General features: G+C 34.4%; 4 protein-coding genes across 7 annotated transcripts in view; all 4 read right to left on the reverse strand.

Annotated features, from left to right (window-relative positions):
* The window catches only part of LOC111698995 (palmitoyltransferase ZDHHC15), a 9,256-nt gene extending 2,198 nt beyond the window's left edge, over window positions 1-7,058 (reverse strand). For 3 of the 4 annotated variants that reach the window (XR_002764655.1, XR_002764656.1, XM_023469509.1), the window contains exons 1-10: window positions 6,898-7,058; window positions 6,599-6,685; window positions 5,803-6,022; window positions 2,990-3,198; window positions 2,391-2,508; window positions 1,512-1,619; window positions 943-1,081; window positions 567-672; window positions 250-285; window positions 104-179 (exon numbers count right to left, since the gene is read on the reverse strand). Coding sequence is in view for 2 of the 4 variants with exons in the window: in XM_023469509.1 (XP_023325277.1) it covers window positions 104-179; window positions 250-285; window positions 567-672; window positions 943-1,081; window positions 1,512-1,619; window positions 2,391-2,508; window positions 2,990-3,198; window positions 5,803-5,847 (837 nt within the window). In the remaining 2 variants the exon portion in view is untranslated. Of the gene's footprint in view, window positions 1-103; window positions 180-249; window positions 286-566; window positions 673-942; window positions 1,082-1,511; window positions 1,620-2,390; window positions 2,509-2,989; window positions 3,199-3,305; window positions 3,444-5,802; window positions 6,023-6,598; window positions 6,686-6,897 lie in introns of those variants that run through there. The other variant, XM_023469510.1, reaches the window with a different exon arrangement.
* Window positions 7,059-7,062: 4 nt separating this feature from the next.
* On the reverse strand, window positions 7,063-9,663 carry LOC111698996 (arginine and glutamate-rich protein 1-B). Its single transcript, XM_023469511.1, has 3 exons — window positions 9,540-9,663; window positions 8,183-8,972; window positions 7,063-7,266 (listed from the first exon to the last, which is right to left on the reverse strand). The coding sequence occupies exons 2-3, from the start codon at window positions 8,894-8,896 to the stop codon at window positions 7,072-7,074; spliced, it is 909 nt and encodes a 302-aa protein (XP_023325279.1). The 5' UTR covers window positions 8,897-8,972; window positions 9,540-9,663; the 3' UTR covers window positions 7,063-7,071.
* Window positions 9,664-12,848: 3,185 nt separating this feature from the next.
* On the reverse strand, window positions 12,849-16,837 carry LOC111698972 (probable 39S ribosomal protein L45, mitochondrial). Its single transcript, XM_023469480.1, has 7 exons — window positions 16,584-16,837; window positions 16,105-16,195; window positions 15,444-15,614; window positions 14,925-15,007; window positions 14,615-14,828; window positions 13,377-13,657; window positions 12,849-13,036 (listed from the first exon to the last, which is right to left on the reverse strand). The coding sequence occupies exons 1-7, from the start codon at window positions 16,754-16,756 to the stop codon at window positions 12,871-12,873; spliced, it is 1,179 nt and encodes a 392-aa protein (XP_023325248.1). The 5' UTR covers window positions 16,757-16,837; the 3' UTR covers window positions 12,849-12,870.
* On the reverse strand, window positions 16,817-18,993 carry LOC111698997 (KRR1 small subunit processome component homolog). Its single transcript, XM_023469512.1, has 4 exons — window positions 18,813-18,993; window positions 18,615-18,688; window positions 17,932-18,079; window positions 16,817-17,571 (listed from the first exon to the last, which is right to left on the reverse strand). The coding sequence occupies exons 1-4, from the start codon at window positions 18,864-18,866 to the stop codon at window positions 16,834-16,836; spliced, it is 1,014 nt and encodes a 337-aa protein (XP_023325280.1). The 5' UTR covers window positions 18,867-18,993; the 3' UTR covers window positions 16,817-16,833.
* Between the last annotated feature and the right edge of the window lie 667 nt (window positions 18,994-19,660).

Raw genomic sequence — 19,660 nt, forward strand, 5'->3', positions numbered from 1 at the left:
TCAAGGAGTTTACCTTCCAATTTAGTGGTTAATATTGTCAACTAGTCAAGGAGTTTACCTTCCAATTTAGTGGTTAATATTGTCAACTAATCAAGGAGTTTACCTTCCAATTGTCTCCGAAGACCTCCTGCAGGTTTCCAAGTTTACCAAGACTAAAACCAAGCTTATCTGGGCCTCGTCTAGAAAAATAATCCTTTATTTTAATAAGTTTTTATTCTAAATATTTTCAAAACATTTAAAATAGGTTACCTGAATACCGGAGATCTGAAGGCTTCCAACGTAGTTCTGTAAAAACCATTTTAAAATTTTTTTTTAAAATTTAATTTATTTATGTGTGTTATGTCTCCAGAGGCCGAATTTAAAGAATTTGAGCCGCGGCTTAAATCTGCCAAAACCCGGTTTAAATTAAGCGTCAGCCTAAATCTTGAATTATTTGATACAATTTTAAGTGGAACCAACCATATTTAAGCCGCGGCTTAAATTTAAGCCGGCACTCAAATTCTTTAAATTCGTTCTCTGGCCAAATATTGATGGTTTAGATGTTAAGAATAAAATGTAGTTTATTCCTGTTATTGAGAACAAGATGTATATGATAGCAGAGAAGAGAACAGAGACTGATACTGAACATTGAGGAGACAAAGAACAAGAACAGAATATGGAACTTACTCTGGCCTAAACATATTTCCACAATCAAACATATTCCAGTTTTACAACAAAAACTTTTAATTTGAAGCGATCAAGTGCGTAATACAAGAAGAACAGCGGACTCGCATTATTACGATCTCTGAATGATCTATGATATTTTATAGAGGATCAATAATACAAGTTTTCTGAGTACCACCAATGGGAATCTTCAATTACAATCCCTAATCGAAACGTTGATCAAGAAATATCTTTTTCCTTAGTTAAATTTTTAATATTTGCTTTGATTTGACAATATACCTGTTGACTCGAAAGATCTCGCCCAGAACTGTAGAAAGTATTTGAGAACGGACAAAGAGATAAAGATACAGTAGATGAACCCGTAGAACAAGAATAGAACAAAGAACTTGTAGTTGAGGAACGCTACACAGGTGTTCACCTAAACAAACAAAATGTCTTTTTAAAGGAAATATATATTTATTAATCAATAAAAAAGGGGCAGACATAATTTTAATTATAGAGTGGCATATATTGTTCAATTTACACAAGTTCAGAGACCGCAAATACACTAACATGGATCTTACCGTACGCTGTAACCTGTATTCCGTAACTCAATTTTTTGTTATTAGAATATGGATATCCACGTCCTTACTCGGACAAAGGTTTTAAGGGAACCAGGAGAGAGGTTTAAAGGACACAAGGACATGCCCGTTGCCCGCCCATTTACAAATGGCGGGTTGCTTGGAATTTGACCTTCATAGTTCCTGTAAGAAATTGTATAAACAACGATTATATCCTTATTTCATACAAACTAAAAACAAATACAAAACGACTCCCCCCCCCGTAAGAAGGAGGGGGTGATAACTTACCCAAGGACAGTGATGATCCATTTTCAGAACACAAGTGCCACAAACTGAACAGTGATGTGCCCGGTCTGGTTTTATAATACTACATCTATCACAATATCTTACTGAACCCTAAATATAAAATATATAAAAATGTATTTCTATGTTTTTAATCGAAACGATTATTATTGGAAAAAAAATGAGAACCTAGTCTTGAGACGAAAACTTTTGGTCGTTAGAGCGATTAGCCACATAGATTAAACTCAATATGTACATTGTACAACTTATAAATTTGAAGGTTTTAAATTTGAGTTTAACTATACTACATAAATAGTTCTTATAACTACAGGTAGATCCTTGTCTATACAACATGAATAGTTCTTATAGCTACAGGCAGTAGGTACATGAATAGTTCTCATAGCTAGTAGATCCTTGTCTATATTACATGAATAGTCTCATAGCTACTGGTAGATCCTTGTCTATATTACCTGAATACTAGTTCTCATAGCTACAGGTGGATACTTGTCTTTATTACCTGAATACTAGTTCTCATAGCTACAGGTAGATCCTTGTCTATATTACCTGAATACTAGTTCTCATAGCTACTGGTAGATCCTTGTCTATATTACCTGAATAGTTCTCATAGCTACTGGTAAATCCTTGTCTATATTACCTGAGTAGTTCTCATAGCTACTGGTAAATCCTTGTCTATATTACCTGAATAGTTCTCATAGCTACTGGTAGATCCTTGTCTATATTACCTGAATAGTTCTCATAGCTACTGGTAGATCCTTGTCTATATTACCTGAATAGTTCTCATAGCTACAGGTAGATCCTACTGGGAGATCCTTGTCTATATTACCTGAATAGTTCTCATAGCTAGTAGATCCTTGTCTATATTACCTGAATAGTTCTCATAGCTACTGGTAGATCCTTGTCTATAACAACTTGTTCAAGAATTCTTCTTTGTTCAACATCACTCTCTGTACTCTCCAGGTTCTCCAGTTCATCACGTGTCAATCTAAACATATTTTCTTGGTCTTCAATCCTCCTTTGATAATAATAATATCTAACTCAAGGTTTTCAATCCTCCCTGGATAATAATAATATAAAACTCTAGGTTTTCAATCCACCCTGGATAATATCAATATAAAGCTCAAGGTTTCCAATTCTCCCTGGATAATAATAATATCTAATTCTATGTTTTCAATCCTCCCTGGATAATTTTAATATCTAACTCTAGGTTTTCAATCCTCCCTGGATAATGTCAATATTCAAAATATAGCTCAATGTTTTCAATTCTCCCTGGATAATATCAATATCTAACTCAGGATATAAACCTACTTGAATCTTGATATATCTGGATATAAACCTACTTGAATCTAGATATATCTGGATATAACCCTACTTGAATCTAGATAGATCTGGATAAACCTATCTGAATCTAGATATATCTGGATATAAACCTACTTGAATCTAGATATATCAGGATATAAACCTACTTGAATCTTGAAGGTACTGGTCCTGGATTAGTCCAGACCGTTCTCCAGTAAGACCAGAGGAAGAGTATGAAGAGTATATGGTAAAGGACTAGAAGGATATATCTGACCCATGGTTCTGATATTGTCAGAATACACAGATGTACCACGTATGCGTAATAAGACCAAACTAATATAGCGGATATCAGGATCACGGGCAACCATTTGAACGCCTGAAAAATTATAAACGTTTTAAAATTAAACTCTAAAAATATTTTAAAAACCTTTATTTTATTTGTTAATTTGAATAATTTTTTTGAAACAATCCCATTAAACTTACAGTATCTGAATCCATGGAGTGTATATCACACTTTTAGTGCTGCCCAGTTTACATGGTGACATGTTTCAAAAACAAGATCATCCCGCTGTATTTTTACATTTTCAAAGAAACTTAAAGTTAAAAAAAAATTGCGAATTTTAATAAAATATTTGGCGGATTTGTAAGAAAGGTTATTTATAGGCTCAACAATTTCATATCTTACATCCGCTAAAACAGATTAACTTATTAAGTTTTATTTATAAATTAAAATACGTATTACTAAACTGCTTCATGAACGCATGAATTTAATTTGTGAAAGAGAAAATCTTTATGGTATTGTCCAGTATGGCTTTCGCAAACAAAGGTCTACAACAGATTGTGTGTTTATCATAATTAATGCTATAAAGGAAGCCAGACGCAAGCACAAAACAATTTCAATTGCCTTTTGTGATATAGCTAAAGCATATGATTCTGTGTGCAGGGAACTTTTATACACTAAATTGAGATTTATAGGATTTGGTGGAAGGGTAGTTTCGCTCATAAGAAGTATGTACTATAATGATTCGGTTAGAGTGGGCTTAACCCACGGGCTTTCAGCTCCATTGTATTTCACGCAAGGGGTTAAACAAGGGTGCTCATTATCCCCCCTATTATTTGCCTTGTATATTTCAACTTTGGGAACGGCGTTGCATAATACTAAGTTAGGAGTCAAAATAGGAGACGAATTGGTTACGGCATTGTTTTTTGCAGACGACCTTGTACTGATTTCGGGTACACCAAAGATCGGAATGAATAAACTGTTAAGGGTTGTGTGTATGTTTTGCAGGGATATGAAAATGACTTTAGCAACCAGTAAAACATATATTATCTCAAATGCTACGTATGATGTTAATTGGTCAGTTAATTCAGAAACAATTGAGGAAATATTGGTCGCAAAATATTTAGGGGTTAAAATACAGTTAAGAGGAAGGAATATAATTGGCCAATATGAAGAGATAATGATTAAAAGAGCTATGAGCTATGCATACACAATTATGAATCTAACAAGGGGGGGACTAGATAGGGCGTTAATAGCTAAACGAGTATGGGAGACATGCGCAATACCATCAATTTTGTACTGTGTGGAAGCATTAACTATTAAAAAGAGTACAGTAATGGGGCTGGACGTATACAAAATATGATTGGGAGGTTTATACTACAGGTTCCAGCTTCAACGTCACGAGCATTAGCTTGGATAGATGCTGGATTAATGCCTATGAAATATAGGATTCTTAACAAACAAGCTCTGTTTATTTATAATATTTTGAAAACAAAACGGAATCCGACCCTTTTAAAAATTTTAAGACAGTCATTAGAATACCCTGAGGATCCTTACACTAAATCATGGATGAAAATTGAATCACAAATAGGGTTAATTGTTAATTTTAAAAAGAAATCACACCTACAAGCTGCTTTAACAAACAAAGCAGTGGCATTTGTATTGAATGTTAAAAGGCAACATTCTACTTTAAATACAGCCCCCCAGCCTTGGAACTGGTTTAAAATGCATGGCCACGTTAATGATTCAAAAGCAAGTAAGGTTTTATGCCAAGTCAGGGGGGGTAATGCGCAATTAGGCAACCGGTACAAAAACCGATATGGATTTAAATATGAGTTTTGCCCACACTGCGAAATTTTTGGACTTCATATTAAACTAACAGAATCACATGTAATATTTGAATGTCCTGCTGTAGCCACAGTCAGACGTGAGCTTAAAATATCAAACTATTTGGCTACACAAAAGGCCAAAGGCACAATATCAAATGCACGAATTTTACGGAATTACCTTGGCCAAGATGGTTCAAAGGGGAAATCACTATTAGAAAGAGGTAAAAGGCTGGGGAAGATAATAGAAAAATGGCTAACAGCAACTCACGAACCATCGCAATAAACACATCATTCAGAATGGGCAGAATTAAGTATTTTTTCATTAAAATAAATAGAATTGGCAACTGACCCATGGTATATTGTCCAGCTAAACCTGATTTACTCATTTACGCATTGATGGGTGTAAAAATAAAAAATGGACTCGAGAATAAATCAGGGACGGTGGTGCGCCAACACTTAGTGTTCTCCTAGTAAGATTTCAGAACCCAAAGGTAAACCAAATATGGATTATTTATTTAAAGAGGATGCCTAAAAAAGTTTTACTAGTGACATTCCTTTAGGGTTACCCCTTAGTTAGATTCTCATTTGTTAATACCATTATGATAAATTTTAAACAGACGTGTGTACTGTTCAGGAATGCTATTTAAAGCATTTTTAGGCCTCCTCACATATCGGGCATACACACTGGATCCTAACAGACTCAAACCCGATGTGATCCATTATAACCCAGGCAGACAAGGGGAAGTGGCTGGAGCTCGGAGAATCATTGTCCTTGAGGATCATGATTCTTTGACTATAGGTTGAATGTTAATAATAATAATAATAAAAGATTTTGATTAATAAAAACTTGAACATCAAAAAATACTTTTACCCGTACAAGAAATCCACAGACCCCTGTGTATGGATTACAACCCATTGCTTTGGCTCAGCGATAACTTTTTTTCTGGTTTTCAGTCTGAGTCATTCTCCGAGTCCGACATACGGACAAGATGAGCTGACACGGAGAAAATATTCTCCTGTACACGATGCTCCGAGATAATTACTAGATCCTGCTGTACACTCCACACTGCAGCTAGACTCAAACCTCCAGCCTGTGTACAATGTACATACAGAATAGATTAGTAAGGGGTAAATATTTTCTATAAAAATAATACCCCCCCCTCCCCCTCTTTAAAAATAACTGGATTGTTTGCACGCAACATCAAAAATTGTAAAAAATATCCTCGCTGAATAATACCGAAAAATAAATGATTTCAGGGTAAAAAATATCAAAATCGGGGGAAAAAAAACTTGCCAATCAATGTCTATTTTATATTACACCCCATCCCCCATTCTTTAAAAATCATTTTTTTTATTTCTTCAAGATATAAACCCCTGAACTACTTAACACTAAACAGTTTATTATCCCCCCCCCCTCCCCCAAATTTCTGTTCTGAATTCTTTAATTGCTAACTTTAACTTATGCAACAAATGAATGGTTTTTCGTGGAAACAATACACAAAGAAGGTAAAAGCGCTTTTAAGTTATAATAAATGTATCTAATTCAAGAAACTATTGAAGCAAATCAAAAATGGAGACTTAAACAAAAATTATAAAGCCTTCCCCCCCCTCCCATCTATCAGGATAAGAGAGGAGAAGGGGGCCAAGAATTAAAATCATCCGTTTACCTTCAGATCAGGATTGTGCGCAGAAACAACTGTAATAATCTTATAATCCTCAAGACACTCAAAACTCTCAATTAAACCAGAATTAACCTGAAAAATATGGATTCTTTTTTTTAATTCAAGAAATTAAAAAAAATGGAATAGAAATCCACGTTAACTCGATTTTATGTACCTGTCAAATTGTCGATTTCCGTTCAAAACACCATTCATTGAGGAAAACTAAATAAAATTCGAAAAAAAGCATTGAGTGACGTCCCTCATTAGAAACTTTTAATAAAAACTCTTTTAAAGTCAACACGGACCTTATCTGCAAGTCCTTTGTAGGCCCCAGTTTTCTCCAGGTCTGCTAAACCTATCTCCGGTCCTAAACCATCAGCAAACTGTTTCAACTGCTCCAGGAGAAAGGATCGAATCCGATCCTGATCCGACCTAGAGAGCAATCCGTCCCCTGACATTCTCAATCATTCTTCTGAAATTCAATTCTTATTTAAACTGAAGGAAAGACGAGGTCGGGATTTATCCTTTCCCAGAATCTTCATTTGTTCTTGTTTACTCTTCTTCTCCATCTTCTTCTTCTCCTTCTGCTTCTCCTTCTCTATCCTCATCTGGTTCTCCAGGATAGCCAGCCGGTCTTCAGCAAGCTTCTTGCGCTCGTTTTCTAGAGCTTTCTCCTGAACAATGAAATGAAATGAAATGAAATGAAATGAAATTAAGTCATATTGTACAGGGATTGCTTGAGTGTATTTTGTGCGTATTTTGGCGTATTTTGACGTGGGACGCTCTGTATAGTCCCATTTCAGGAGAAGAATATAATTCGTCAAACAAATGTTAAAAGAAAAACGTAGCAGATGCACGATTAAAAAAAAATAATCAATAAAAAGGGATTCTGAGAGACAACTTTATTTTATTCCTTTTAAGAATAATTATCTGCAAAAAAAAACAATAATCTTTTCAGACATTTTTCTTCTAATAAGTATTTTACTATTTTTAAAAAACCCCACTAGAATTGAACATATTTCTAATATAGTGACTATTTACTAATAATCAGCTGTCTCTCTGTACTGGAGAGATAAAGAGAAAGAAATCTGATGACGCCATGTTGATTGTAATAATAGAGAAAATATAAAAATAGATTTATACGGAGGTGGATGGAAGGTTAGAGTTTTAGATATAATCAAAACTTTTAGATTTTTGAATAACTATTTCTATTTGAATATTTATAATTTTTCTTTTACGAAAAGTCTTTAAAGGGGGGTTGAAAGGTGAAAAAATATTTGTGGTAGGATGTTTTTACAGGGATTATCTCTCCTACCATCTCGCAGACCAATCCTACCTAAGTTCTTTTCCCTTATGTCCATTTGACAGCCCAAATTTTTATTTTGAATAATCTTTTTGTTTGTTTATCTTCTTGTGATTTTTTACATTTTTTAATTTTTTTTATCGATTTTGATGGTTATTATATCGTTAAAACTGACGAGGGTCAACCCAGACCGAAATATATTTTCAATAAATGTGGAACTAACATCTACTTTTTTACTCTACAGAGGTTTGGTCCATCACCATCACTGAATTTTAAAACAATCCTACCTTCTCTGCCATCCTAGCATTCATCTCATCCATCTTCTTCTTCTCCTCTGCCTCCCTGAACTTCTTCATGAGATCAATCTCCATCTTAACCTCCTCCTCCATATTCTGCCTGGCCAGGGCAACCTTCTTCAACACCTCCTTCTCTATCTCATCCTTCTTGACCCTGAGCTGCTGGGTGACCATGCTGCTGATATACTCCTCGATCTTGTCCTTCACTCTCTTCTCAACAATCTCGCTTTCTTCACGGATTCTCCGCTGTAAGGCGGCGAATGAACCGAGTCCATTTTCTTTTTTTATTTCTTTCTTGTCACTTTTATCCTCCAGGTCTTTACTTTGGTTCCGAGACTTCTCTTTGTCTCTACTACGTTCTCTATCTCTGCTACGATCTCTATCTCTGCTCCTGTTTCTCTCTCTATCCCTACTTCTATCCCTACTCCGATCTCTGTGTTTGCGCTTCCGCTTGTCTTCTCGTCGATGCTCATCCCTCTTGTGTTTCTTTTTCTCCCGTCTCCGGTCCCTGGAACTACTCCGGTCTCGGGTAGATTTCTTTCTCGGAGAACTTTCAACCTTCTCACGTTTTCCTTCACTGAGTGCGTCCTCTGACTTTGCGTCATTATCTCCGTTCTCCTTTGTTTCACCTTCCTCCTCCCCGTCTCCTATTTCTCCCTGTTCCACCTCACTAGGTTTCCTTGTTTCAGCCTCCTTGAGAAACATGATTCTACGGAGAAATAGTTTATTTATTAACTCCGTAGAGTGTTTCTCCTTCTCCTTGTGGTAACTCAGTGCATCCCTGAAATATTGAAAGATTAAAATAAAAATAAAACATAAAAACCCAGGGTGGGAAAAAAAACTGGGATCAGCGTAGTTTTACCCAACATTAATTAAATTTTTATGCTAAAATTATTAAAATGCATAAAAGTTTTAGGTAAAAGGAAAAATATCTGCGTAAGATTTTTTTTATAAAAAAAAGTTATTTTAGAAATGAAACATTGAAAATGTATTTACTGTTGTTAAAAGTACGATTTTGCCATCTTGGTAAGATTTGGTAAGATTTGGCAAGATTTGGAGCATATTTGGTAAGATTTGGAGCAAATTTGATAAGATTTGGAGCAGATTTGGAGCAAATTTGATAAGATTTGGAGCAGATTTGGTAAGATTTGGAGCAGATTTGTAGTTTTTCCTCGTTTTTTTTTGTAAAATCTCTTTTATTAAAGCTCTTTTATTAACAGTTTCTTTTGAAACTTTGGAATAGAAAGAATAGAACAAAAATATTATTATTGATTTCTGATGAACATTTTTTTTCACAGGTGTTATCTTTATCATATTCTGAATCCAGGATGTGGGGGGGGGAGAGTACCTGATAGTTTTATCTGAATCCAGATCATCTGTTTTTAGAACAGGTTTAGAACACGACCAACAGTTCCTGCTCTGGGTTATATGTTTTATACCACACCCCCGGCACACAGAACCACCTTGAGAAAACAAGAATTAGTTTTATATTTAATTTAATAAATAAGATATGCTTATAATCAGTCCTAAGGATCCATTAATTTTTAATGCGGATCCGGATCCTGGATCCACTTTGGAAAAAACTCCAGGTTATTTTTTCTACAATTTAATGATTTTTTTTTAACAAAGCAGAGTTTTCAAATTGTGTCCTATTTGTTTCGTTTATGTTTATAGTAAAACTTGATGAACCATTCAGAAATCAGGAAATTTTTATAATCTCTCTTTTTACAATAGTTCAGATTGGGGCTTTGAGTGATTTTTTTTTTGCAGTTTTTAGTTACAAGCCGGTAAAACTTCAGGGGATTACCTGCAAAGGGAACAAGAGAAAAGACTGGGAATGATTTGATCCAAACTCTCCCGAACCTCCTAAACTCGCAGTAGATATATCCATATACCTTTCTTAGAAACAACATTTAGATAAATGGTAAATATGGATTAAAAAAATATATATATAGTTGAAAGCTCACCGGCCACCGCTAATAGAATGAGGAATGAGTAAAATCTAAGAATACATCAGGATGAGAGATGAGTAAAATATTATCTATCTAACAGGATAAGGCACGAGTAAAATAATAACTATCCAACAGGATGAGAGATGAGGAAAATATTAACTTACACCATGATAAAGGATGAGTAAAATGTTAACTATCTAACAGGATGACGAATGAGTAAAATATTAATTATTTAACAGGATAAGGGATGAATAAAATCCAAGGTTGTATAATAAGGTTGGTTTCTCTCGATGCGCTTCAATATACGGAAAATGTCGTCTTCTAAGATAGATAGATAAAAACGGTTTTTAAAAACCTAATAAGACGTCATTGATTATAGAGACGAGAGTGACGTCATCTGAGGTTTTTTATCTATATATCTTAGGAGACGACATTTTCCCTAAATCGTAGGGCATCGAGAGTAACCAACCTTGTTATACAACCTTGGTAAATCTAAAATATCAAAAAGGATAAGGGAAAGTAAATCTATAATATCCAAGATGAGGGATGCGGGATGAGTAAAACCTTGAGTATCCAAGAGGATAAGGGATGAGTAAAATCTATAGTATCCAAGAGGATGATGGATGAGTAAAGTCTAAGATATCCAATAGCAAGATGGAGAACGGATGAGTAAAATCTAATATATAGTAAAATGGATAAAGGATTAGTAAAATCTAGGATATCCAATAGTAAGATGGATAAGGGTTAGTAAAATCTAGGATATCTAATAGTAAGATGGATAAGGAATGAGTAAAATCTAGGATATCCAATAGTAAGATGGATAAGGGTTAGTAAAATCTAGGATATCTAATAGTAATATGGATAAGGGATGAGTAAAATCTAGGATATCTAATAGTAAGATGGATAAGGGATGAATAAAATCAAGGATATCTAATGGTAAGATGGATAAGGGATGAGTAAAATCAGATATCTCATGGTAAGATGGATAAGGGATGAGTAAAATCTAAGATATCTAATGGCAAGATGGATAAAGGATGAATAAAATCAGATATCTAATGGTAAGATGGATAAGGGATGAGTAAAATCAGATATCTAATGGTAAGATGGATAAGGGATGAGTAAAATCAGATATCTAATGGTAAGATGGATAAAGGATGAGTAAAATCAGATATCTAATGGTAAGATGGATAAAGGATGAGTAAAATCAGATATCTAATGGTAAGATGGATAAAGGATGAGTAAAATCAGATATCTAATGGTAAGATGGATAAAGGATGAGTAAAATCAGATATCTAATGGTAAGATGGATAAAGGATGAGTAAAATCAGATATCTAATGGTAAGATGGATAAAGGATGAGTAAAATCAGATATCTAATGGTAAGATGGATAAAGGATGAGTAAAATCAGATATCTAATGGTAAGATGGATAAAGGATGAGTAAAATCAGATATCTAATGGTAAGATGGATAAAGGATGAGTAAAATCAGATATCTAATGGTAAGATGGATAAAGGATGAGTAAAATCAGATATCTAATGGTAAGATGGATAAAGGATGAGTAAAATCAGATATCTAATGGTAAGATGGATAAAGGATGAGTAAAATCAGATATCTAATGGTAAGATGGATAAAGGATGAGTAAAATCAGATATCTAATGGTAAGATGGATAAAGGATGAGTAAAATCTAGGATATCTAATGGTAAGATGGATTAGGGATGAGTAAAATCAGATATCTAATGGTAAGATGGATAAAGGATGAGTAAAATCAAAGATATCCATTAGTAAGATGGATAAGGGATGAGTAAAATCAGATATCTAATGGCAAGATGGATAAAGGATAAAGGATATAACTATGTCCCTGGTTTTCTGCAAGTAGGGATTCATCTACAGGGTTCTCACAGATCCAACAAGAGCTTAACAGATAAAAATAATTAGACGAGTTTTTCCATGAAATTTAATTGATTCGTTTCCCTCTTTCATTGTTTCCACCCGAGTGCTGACAATAAATAAGTGCGGCAATTTTAGAGTTAATAAATAAATTTTTTTGTTTTTTATTTTTAGACCCAGAAATTTGGAACCTAGAATTTTATCTATATTTGAACATTTCTTAAAACTTTTCTTTCAGAAATAAATGTTTATTCGACAAGTTTCTGTGCAGGATGGAATGTTAAAGCAAGAATAAATATTTCACTGATGAGGGGAAAAAATTTTCTGTATAATTAAATTGTTCACTCAAAAATAAGTTTTATATACATGTAATATATTATTAATAGATAAGGAACTCTTAAGAAAAGCAGTGCGACTGGCTTTCTCATGCCAGACCAGCGCCATTTCCCTTCCCTTTATTCTATTCTTGTTCCATGGAACAACCCCGTAATTTGACTAAATACGGTTCTACCTGTCGGATTCTAAATGCTTGAGAGCGCAGGGTTTACAGGCTGTTGATAAACAACAAGGAGTTGAAACTGCATCCTCAGATAAACCCTGGCATATTCCACACTGTCTAGATAACAACCAGGATACACTCTTATCCGTCCCGTTCTCCACTACCTCCGTCCCGTTCTCTACTGTATCCGCCCCGTTCTCTACGGCATCTGCCCCGCTCTCCGGTTTATCCGCCCCATTCTCAGGATTATCCGCCCTGTTCTCCATTCTCAGGAAGCGTCGATTACTCAGGGAAGCAGGGACTAGGAGACATTTTAAATCTGAAATATAAAAAAGATCTATTATCCTCGTTTCAAAACCTTTCCAAACCTGTCGTACAAGGATTCTTGCTCCTCCTGCTCATCGACCTTGTTCTCCGGGATCTCAGGCTCCGGTTCTTTTTTCTCCGCAGTAGGTTTCTCCGGTTTCTCCTTCGGCACTAGATAAGTTAACCGCCCGTTCTCCGCGCTTAACAAAATTTGGATTAATTTGAGAATTTGAAATAAACTTTTCGCAAACATGGTTTTGACTGGACTAACTGTTTATTTGACGCGTTTTTGGCACTGAAGAGTTTTTTATTTTCAGGGACACCACAAAAATATACATTGTGTAAGATATTTAAAAGTTATATTCTCTTTAAGTTTGGTATTATTACATTATGCAAAAGCTAAATTTGAAAAATCTTGGAAAAAAACGTTAAGAAAATATTAATTTTAAATATTTCAGATTTTTATGGATCGGCCTCTATTGTACTTTCTACCGCGCCTTTAATTTTTGCTGACCACTCCCTTTAATCCCTAAACAATACCTTCTTGGCATCCAGTCTGGTATAATCTTGGAGTGGAGTCTCCAGACTCCGTAAACATTAGACAGATGTTTCTCAAATACACAATACTCAAGAACATCCTTAGCTATATTCTCGTTCCCATGGATTAATCGTCCAAACCTAGGAATATACCGGGTGTCCCACAACATATTATAGATCGTTTCTAGCTCTTTATTGCGATTTTCGGGATTAATCAGAACATTGAAAAAGATTGAATCATTTAAAATGTATAAGGCTAAATAAAAATTGGCTAGCATAAAATACTAGTTTTTTTTTTCGAGTATTATTTCGAGTATTTTGGCTTAAAAGCTTGGTTATAATCCAATATGATATTGGACGCTCTGTAAATAATATTAGACAATCTAAATAAGCCTGCAGCGGGAAATACATTTTATAAAAAATCAAACACCTCCTCACGCAAAATAATAACTTTTGTGGAAAATGAACAATTTTAATGGGGTGAATTTTACTAAACAACGCTGCATCCATCTTTCCTACTGGGAGATCCTTGTCTANTCTAAGTTTCAGATTACCCCCCCCCCCCTCTCTTTTATTCAATTTAATACAAAGTGTTATTAAGCTTGTAGCATGAAAAAAGATAAATAAATTTTATAATAATCAAACAGATAGAAGAGTTGAATAGGTAGGATTTACATATTTATACAGAAATATATTTTTTTAAAATTTAGTTTCGGAGGGAAAAGTATGATCATCTTTTCTTCTTCTTTACAATTAGGTTTTCAAATCTATATCTAATATATAGTTACGAAATAAATAAATATAATAGAATATTACGCAAAAACCATCATGTTGAGGGGGGGGGGGGCGCGGGGGGGTTTCACATTTCCAACCATCAATAATAAGTTTCTAGTTTACCAATCAATTCTGACATTTAGTGTATAAACTTTAAAAACTTTCAAAAATTAGATTTTCAGGAATATATTCAATGTTAAATGTTAAATATCAGGATATTAGATTAGAAATAGATACAATATAATTATAAGATAAACAAAGTACAAAAGCATCTATTATACATACATATACATTCATAAATATATAAAGGAATCCTAACTGGCTTGTACAGTTCGGTATATGTACCCTAACTCTCCAGAACAGTACATATGCTTTAATTGGCCAGTACAGAAGTGTACAGTACAATTCTACTTAGTCTGAACAGTACATGTTCATTGACTCGTTATGTCCTCTGTAACGTATAGTACCTTTTCTGGCCTGTACAATGTCTTATTACATAAAACAACTCTAGGAGGTTCCAGAGTTTTTATATATTTCCAACGAATAGTTTTCCTGCGCGCCATGTACATCATCTCAGGGAAACATTTCTCAGTTACGTGCATGTGCATCTTGTCCTCGTCTAGCTCCCCGAGCGCTTCGTGCGCGCGCTTGTAAATATCCTCAGCTTCATTAACCCACTCCCTACGCACAAAGATAAATTAAAAATCAGAATAAAAAACTTAATGAAAAATACAAAAATAGATTTAGAAGTAAAAATAAATAATAAAATGAACCAACCTTGGATCGAATTCCTCGTGATAAGATCGTATTTTTCTGATGCTTCGCATTGTTTTCCCTTTCCCTTTCACTAGATCTGTTACCTAGATTCAACAGATTTGATTAAATCGTTGATTTTGTTTAGTTTGATTGAGGTTGATCAGAAAATCTAGTTTTTTCCCTCTTGAATAAAAATATTAAGATTTCATTGACAATCAGCATTTTTTTAAATTTTTCATCAATTAATTATTTATTTATTTATTCATCCCATAAAGATCACTTTTATTAAAATTTTATCAGAGGGATCTTTCTTTTGAAATTAATCACCCCCCTCGTTCTTCCCTAAATTGCTGACCAGAGTTGTGTATTATATAAGAAATTATTTAAATTATAATTTCGGACTCAATCTGGAAAAAGATTCGAGAACCTAGAACCAAGAGCCGAGAGCCAAGAGCCAAGAGCCAAGAGTCAAGAGTCAAGAGTCAAGAGTCAAGAGTCTAGAGTTAAGAGTCAAAAGCCAAGAGAGAAAAGTTCACATACCTCTTTAGCTTTAGCAGTTGAGATTAGACTGGCCTTCCCGTCTCCCTCTGGAGGAATATATTGATCTATCACCATCCCAGTACTAGATATATACAGTGGTTTCTCCTGCCAGGAGCTGGGAGCAGGTAAACCTAACTTTTTCATCTTCTCCTTCAACTCCTCAGGGGTTACCTAGACACAGGAAAAATAGGTAATAGGCGTTAGAGATAAAATAGCCAACCCCCCGCCCCCCTCCTCAAGTCCAGTTTTCCCTTTTTTAAAGATTGATGTTCAGAACTTAAAAGAAACAAATCAAATATTATTCAAGTTAATCTGTAATTTTGATATTTCTACAAAAGTTTTATTTCCCACAATAAATCATATTTGTCAAAATTTTTTGGGTGCTCCGTTCAATTCATGTTTTTCAGGCTAATTGTCAAGGGTATATACTGTATATTTTCAAGAATGGATGATTTTTTATGCTCTCCACCGGGGGGTGGGGGGAGAGGGGGGATTATTAAAAATACATTCGTTGAAGAAAATTAGACTGATGGATATGGTATATAGGTAGCATTTTCAAACTGCAATAATAACTAATATTTTTGCTGTCAACATTCTAAACCAATAAAGCATTAAACTAAACAATTTAAAAACTTTCAATTTTTACGTCAATTATTTTTACCTCATCTTTATATCTTCTTCTTTCAAATTCAAAATCTTGTAATTCTATTTTGAGTACTTTATTCTTTCTGGCAGCTCGATATTTTTCATCTCTAAATATTAAATAAATTGTGAAAAATCTTAACTTCTCCTCTCAACAAAATAATTATTAAAAATAGTAGGAGGGTGTATATTTAACATTATTACCCGGGGAAATGATTTTTGTTAATTTGAGAAAAAGGATAAAATTGTTATTTCTTTCTTAATGACAATTTTTAACCAAAAAATCATGATTTTCCCAAAATACATATCTTTGGGAAAAATGATTTTCTAAAAAAGAGGGGGGATGAATTTCTAAAAAAGGGGGGATGAATTTCTAAAAAGGGGGGACCCACATCCCTGAAATGGTTAGATATAAGTTAGTACTAGACTAAAAATTACTTTTCCTGTTTATTCAGACAGAAATTATTATCCAAAGAAATTTTCGTTTCTTTATAGTACCTGTGTCTATTTGGTCTCCTGGGACCTCTTCTACTAGAAGGAATAGTTTGTGTTGCTACAGTTCTCAGGACTAAAGGAGAACCTAGAAACTCCGTCAGGACGGGTCGGAGTAAACTCCGGAATCCAGGATTCATCAAACCCGGCAGGTTTCCCAAACAGTATCTCAGAGACATTTTTATATTTTTAAATTTAGTATTTGTTGCGTCAAGACTCTAGATGGAAATCATTGTTTATCTGAAAAAATATAAATTTACTGTTTAGGTTTCTTTTTCTGCTGGGCTTTCTTAATTTTTTGTTTAAGTTGATCAATGTCAACCTCAGAGGTTTCAGGTTTTGAATTCGATACACGAGGTTTCTCCTTGGGAGGTTTAAAGCTCTTCTCTCTCTTCTCTTTCCGGTTTCCTTGGGCTTCCATTTGCTTTTCCCTTTTCTCCGCAGCTTTCTTAGCTTTCCTCTCCTTCTCCTTCAAGAAGTATTCTCCTGACTCCAACTCCTTATCCACCTTGCTCAGGGGTTGGGCAGGAGGGAAGGGAGTGTAAGGGGCCTTCTCCTTCTTCTTGTGGGGCTGCTTTCTCTTTGACAAGGTCTTGTGTTCAAACTTGGGAAGAAACCGCTCCCAGTTCTCATCTTTTAACTTCGGATCTTTCATCAACTCACGTTTAATCATGAGGGTCTTGATGTTGTATATCGGGTGAACGTTGTTCATGGTGTCCACGACTATCTTCCTGACCTGCTTGAGGCCCTGGTAGGGTCCTATACAGGCCACTGTGTTACCCTGGACCAACACGTAGCACTGGGTTAATAGTTCAATAGATTTCAAGGTAGAACCATTTGGTCCGATCAACCTTTGTCGTCGTTTCACAAAGCGTTCTCTATTTCTGACGAGGGTTCCAATTTTAATAATATCACTGCCGAAATCGTCTTCGAGGACTCGAGTCGCCTGTTCATAAGGAACACTTCGAGCCAAGAGCTTTATCATATCTCGAGCCTGAAATAAAAAAATAAAATAACATGAACGTCAATTTTTTTTTACTATTTTATGAACAATACAACCCCCCCCCCCTTCACTCAATTCTTCAAGTCTTTTTTCCAATAAATATTTACATTTTTGTAAATTCTTCTCCATCAACTGCTCAAATTATATCCCAGCGTAGAATTTTACTTTAAGAAAACCAAGGGTGTTATTCTTGGATATTAAATATTAAAAAATGCTTCTTTTTTCAATTTTTTCCTTTAGAAGTATTTTTCAGTAAAGGAGAGAGCTCCTAGTGAAAATTTTCAATTATTCTCATCCAAATGAAAAAATAAAGTTACCTTAACCTAAATAAGAAGTTGTTAAATATCCCACCTTGATGATAATATATGGATCCCAGCACTTTCTTGTTGTAAGAACTGTCATTGATCCTTCCACCAGATCTAGCTCAGACTTGAGATGGAACTCTTGAAGTTTAGCCTGAACCAGGGGCCAGCATTCTTTCAGATACTTCTCACGATATCTTTTAGAAATATAAAATCTTATAATATTAATATAATAATATTGGCGCTATTAGGAGTTTTCTTATCTATATAATATGGAAAAGATCGGGCCCAAATTTTTATTTTTTTTATTTTTTTACAAAGAGAAAATATTCACAGTTGAAATTGCAGATGGGTGCGGAGCACCCTTAAAGCATTCTTCTTATTTATTTTTACATCAATAAATTTAACAAAATTTTAAAGATTCTTCATGTAGAAAATTAATTAGAAAATGTTATGGCTAACCCTGTTAATAAGAATAATGAGAAATTGAGGAAGCCCTGAAAGGAAATAGTATATGTGGCAGGAAATGACTTGTACAGTACACATTTTAGCGTACACAATTTGTACATCTTTGTTATTACGATTCATTTTCTATTTTGCTTCCTTAGGAAAAGGTGCCACAGATTTGGCCACATAAAGTACCAGAAGTACCAGAAGTACCAGAAGTACCAGAAGTACCAGAAGTACCAGAAGTACCAGAAGTACCAGAAGTACCAGAAGTACCAGAAGTACCTGGGGAATAGAGTTGCAAACTTGCTTTCTTCCAACATCCCTGTAGGATTATCTTCAGGTTTAAATTCAGGAACCTGATAGTAAGAATTATAAAAAATATGATTTTAATCAGGATTGAAAAAAAAAATGACATTTTAGTTTAAATTCTTTTAATAATGTTAATTAAACACTTCCTGCCATTGGATAAAAAGCAATTACCTTGTAAGCCCAAGCATTTTCAACAACTGACGGAGTCTCATCCTCTCCCTCCATTGTATGTAATGTATTTATATTTAAAATATCTGTATATATATAAAATCATTCTCTAGGAAATTACCTTTGAGGGAACCCCTTACCCCTTATCCCGGGGAACACATAGGATAAAAATTCAAAATTATTTTTTTTTTAATTAAAAAAAATTATTCCACGGGCAACGCCGGACACTTCAGCTAATAAATTAATTAAGTTTAATTCCATTCTAAAAGAATCTCTTCATAAAGATAATAATATATCTTTAACGTTATACCAGATGAACATTTCAAATAATCGTCAAAATTAAGAAAAAAAAAGCCCTATTAGTTTTTCAAATTAAAAAAATAATGGGTCTGTCCTAACTAGGAATATACCAAAATAATTGTAATAATGTTGTGATCACATTTAATAGTAAAGGTATTTGGCTAAACCGCAACCATAACGCATGAACAAACAAACACTTACCGAACAGCACGGACAGACAAACTTGATTTTTCACTTTTTGGTTTCGGCTATAAATGAGTTGCGGCATTTGTGCTTAACAGTTAGGGACCACAACTTTTAAGGAGGGTAATGATACATCGTCTATACTCAACATCCCCCCCACGAGCGGGGGAAGGCAGGCGGCCATGAGCCACCACTATTTCCCCTTCCGGGCCACATATTAGCTTTTTTCTCTTCCGAGGGGGGGGGGCTAAAAGTCTTAAAGTGTACAGGAGATTACTATTTCATTTAGATGGGACTCTATGCATATAATTAATAAATCATACTGTTTTAATTAGACTTAAACAACTATTAAATGAATATGAGTAAAT

The sequence above is a fragment of the Eurytemora carolleeae genome, unplaced genomic scaffold, assembly GCF_000591075.1.
Source record: "Eurytemora carolleeae unplaced genomic scaffold, Eaff_2.0 scaffold129, whole genome shotgun sequence".
Taxonomy (NCBI): domain Eukaryota; kingdom Metazoa; phylum Arthropoda; class Copepoda; order Calanoida; family Temoridae; genus Eurytemora; species Eurytemora carolleeae.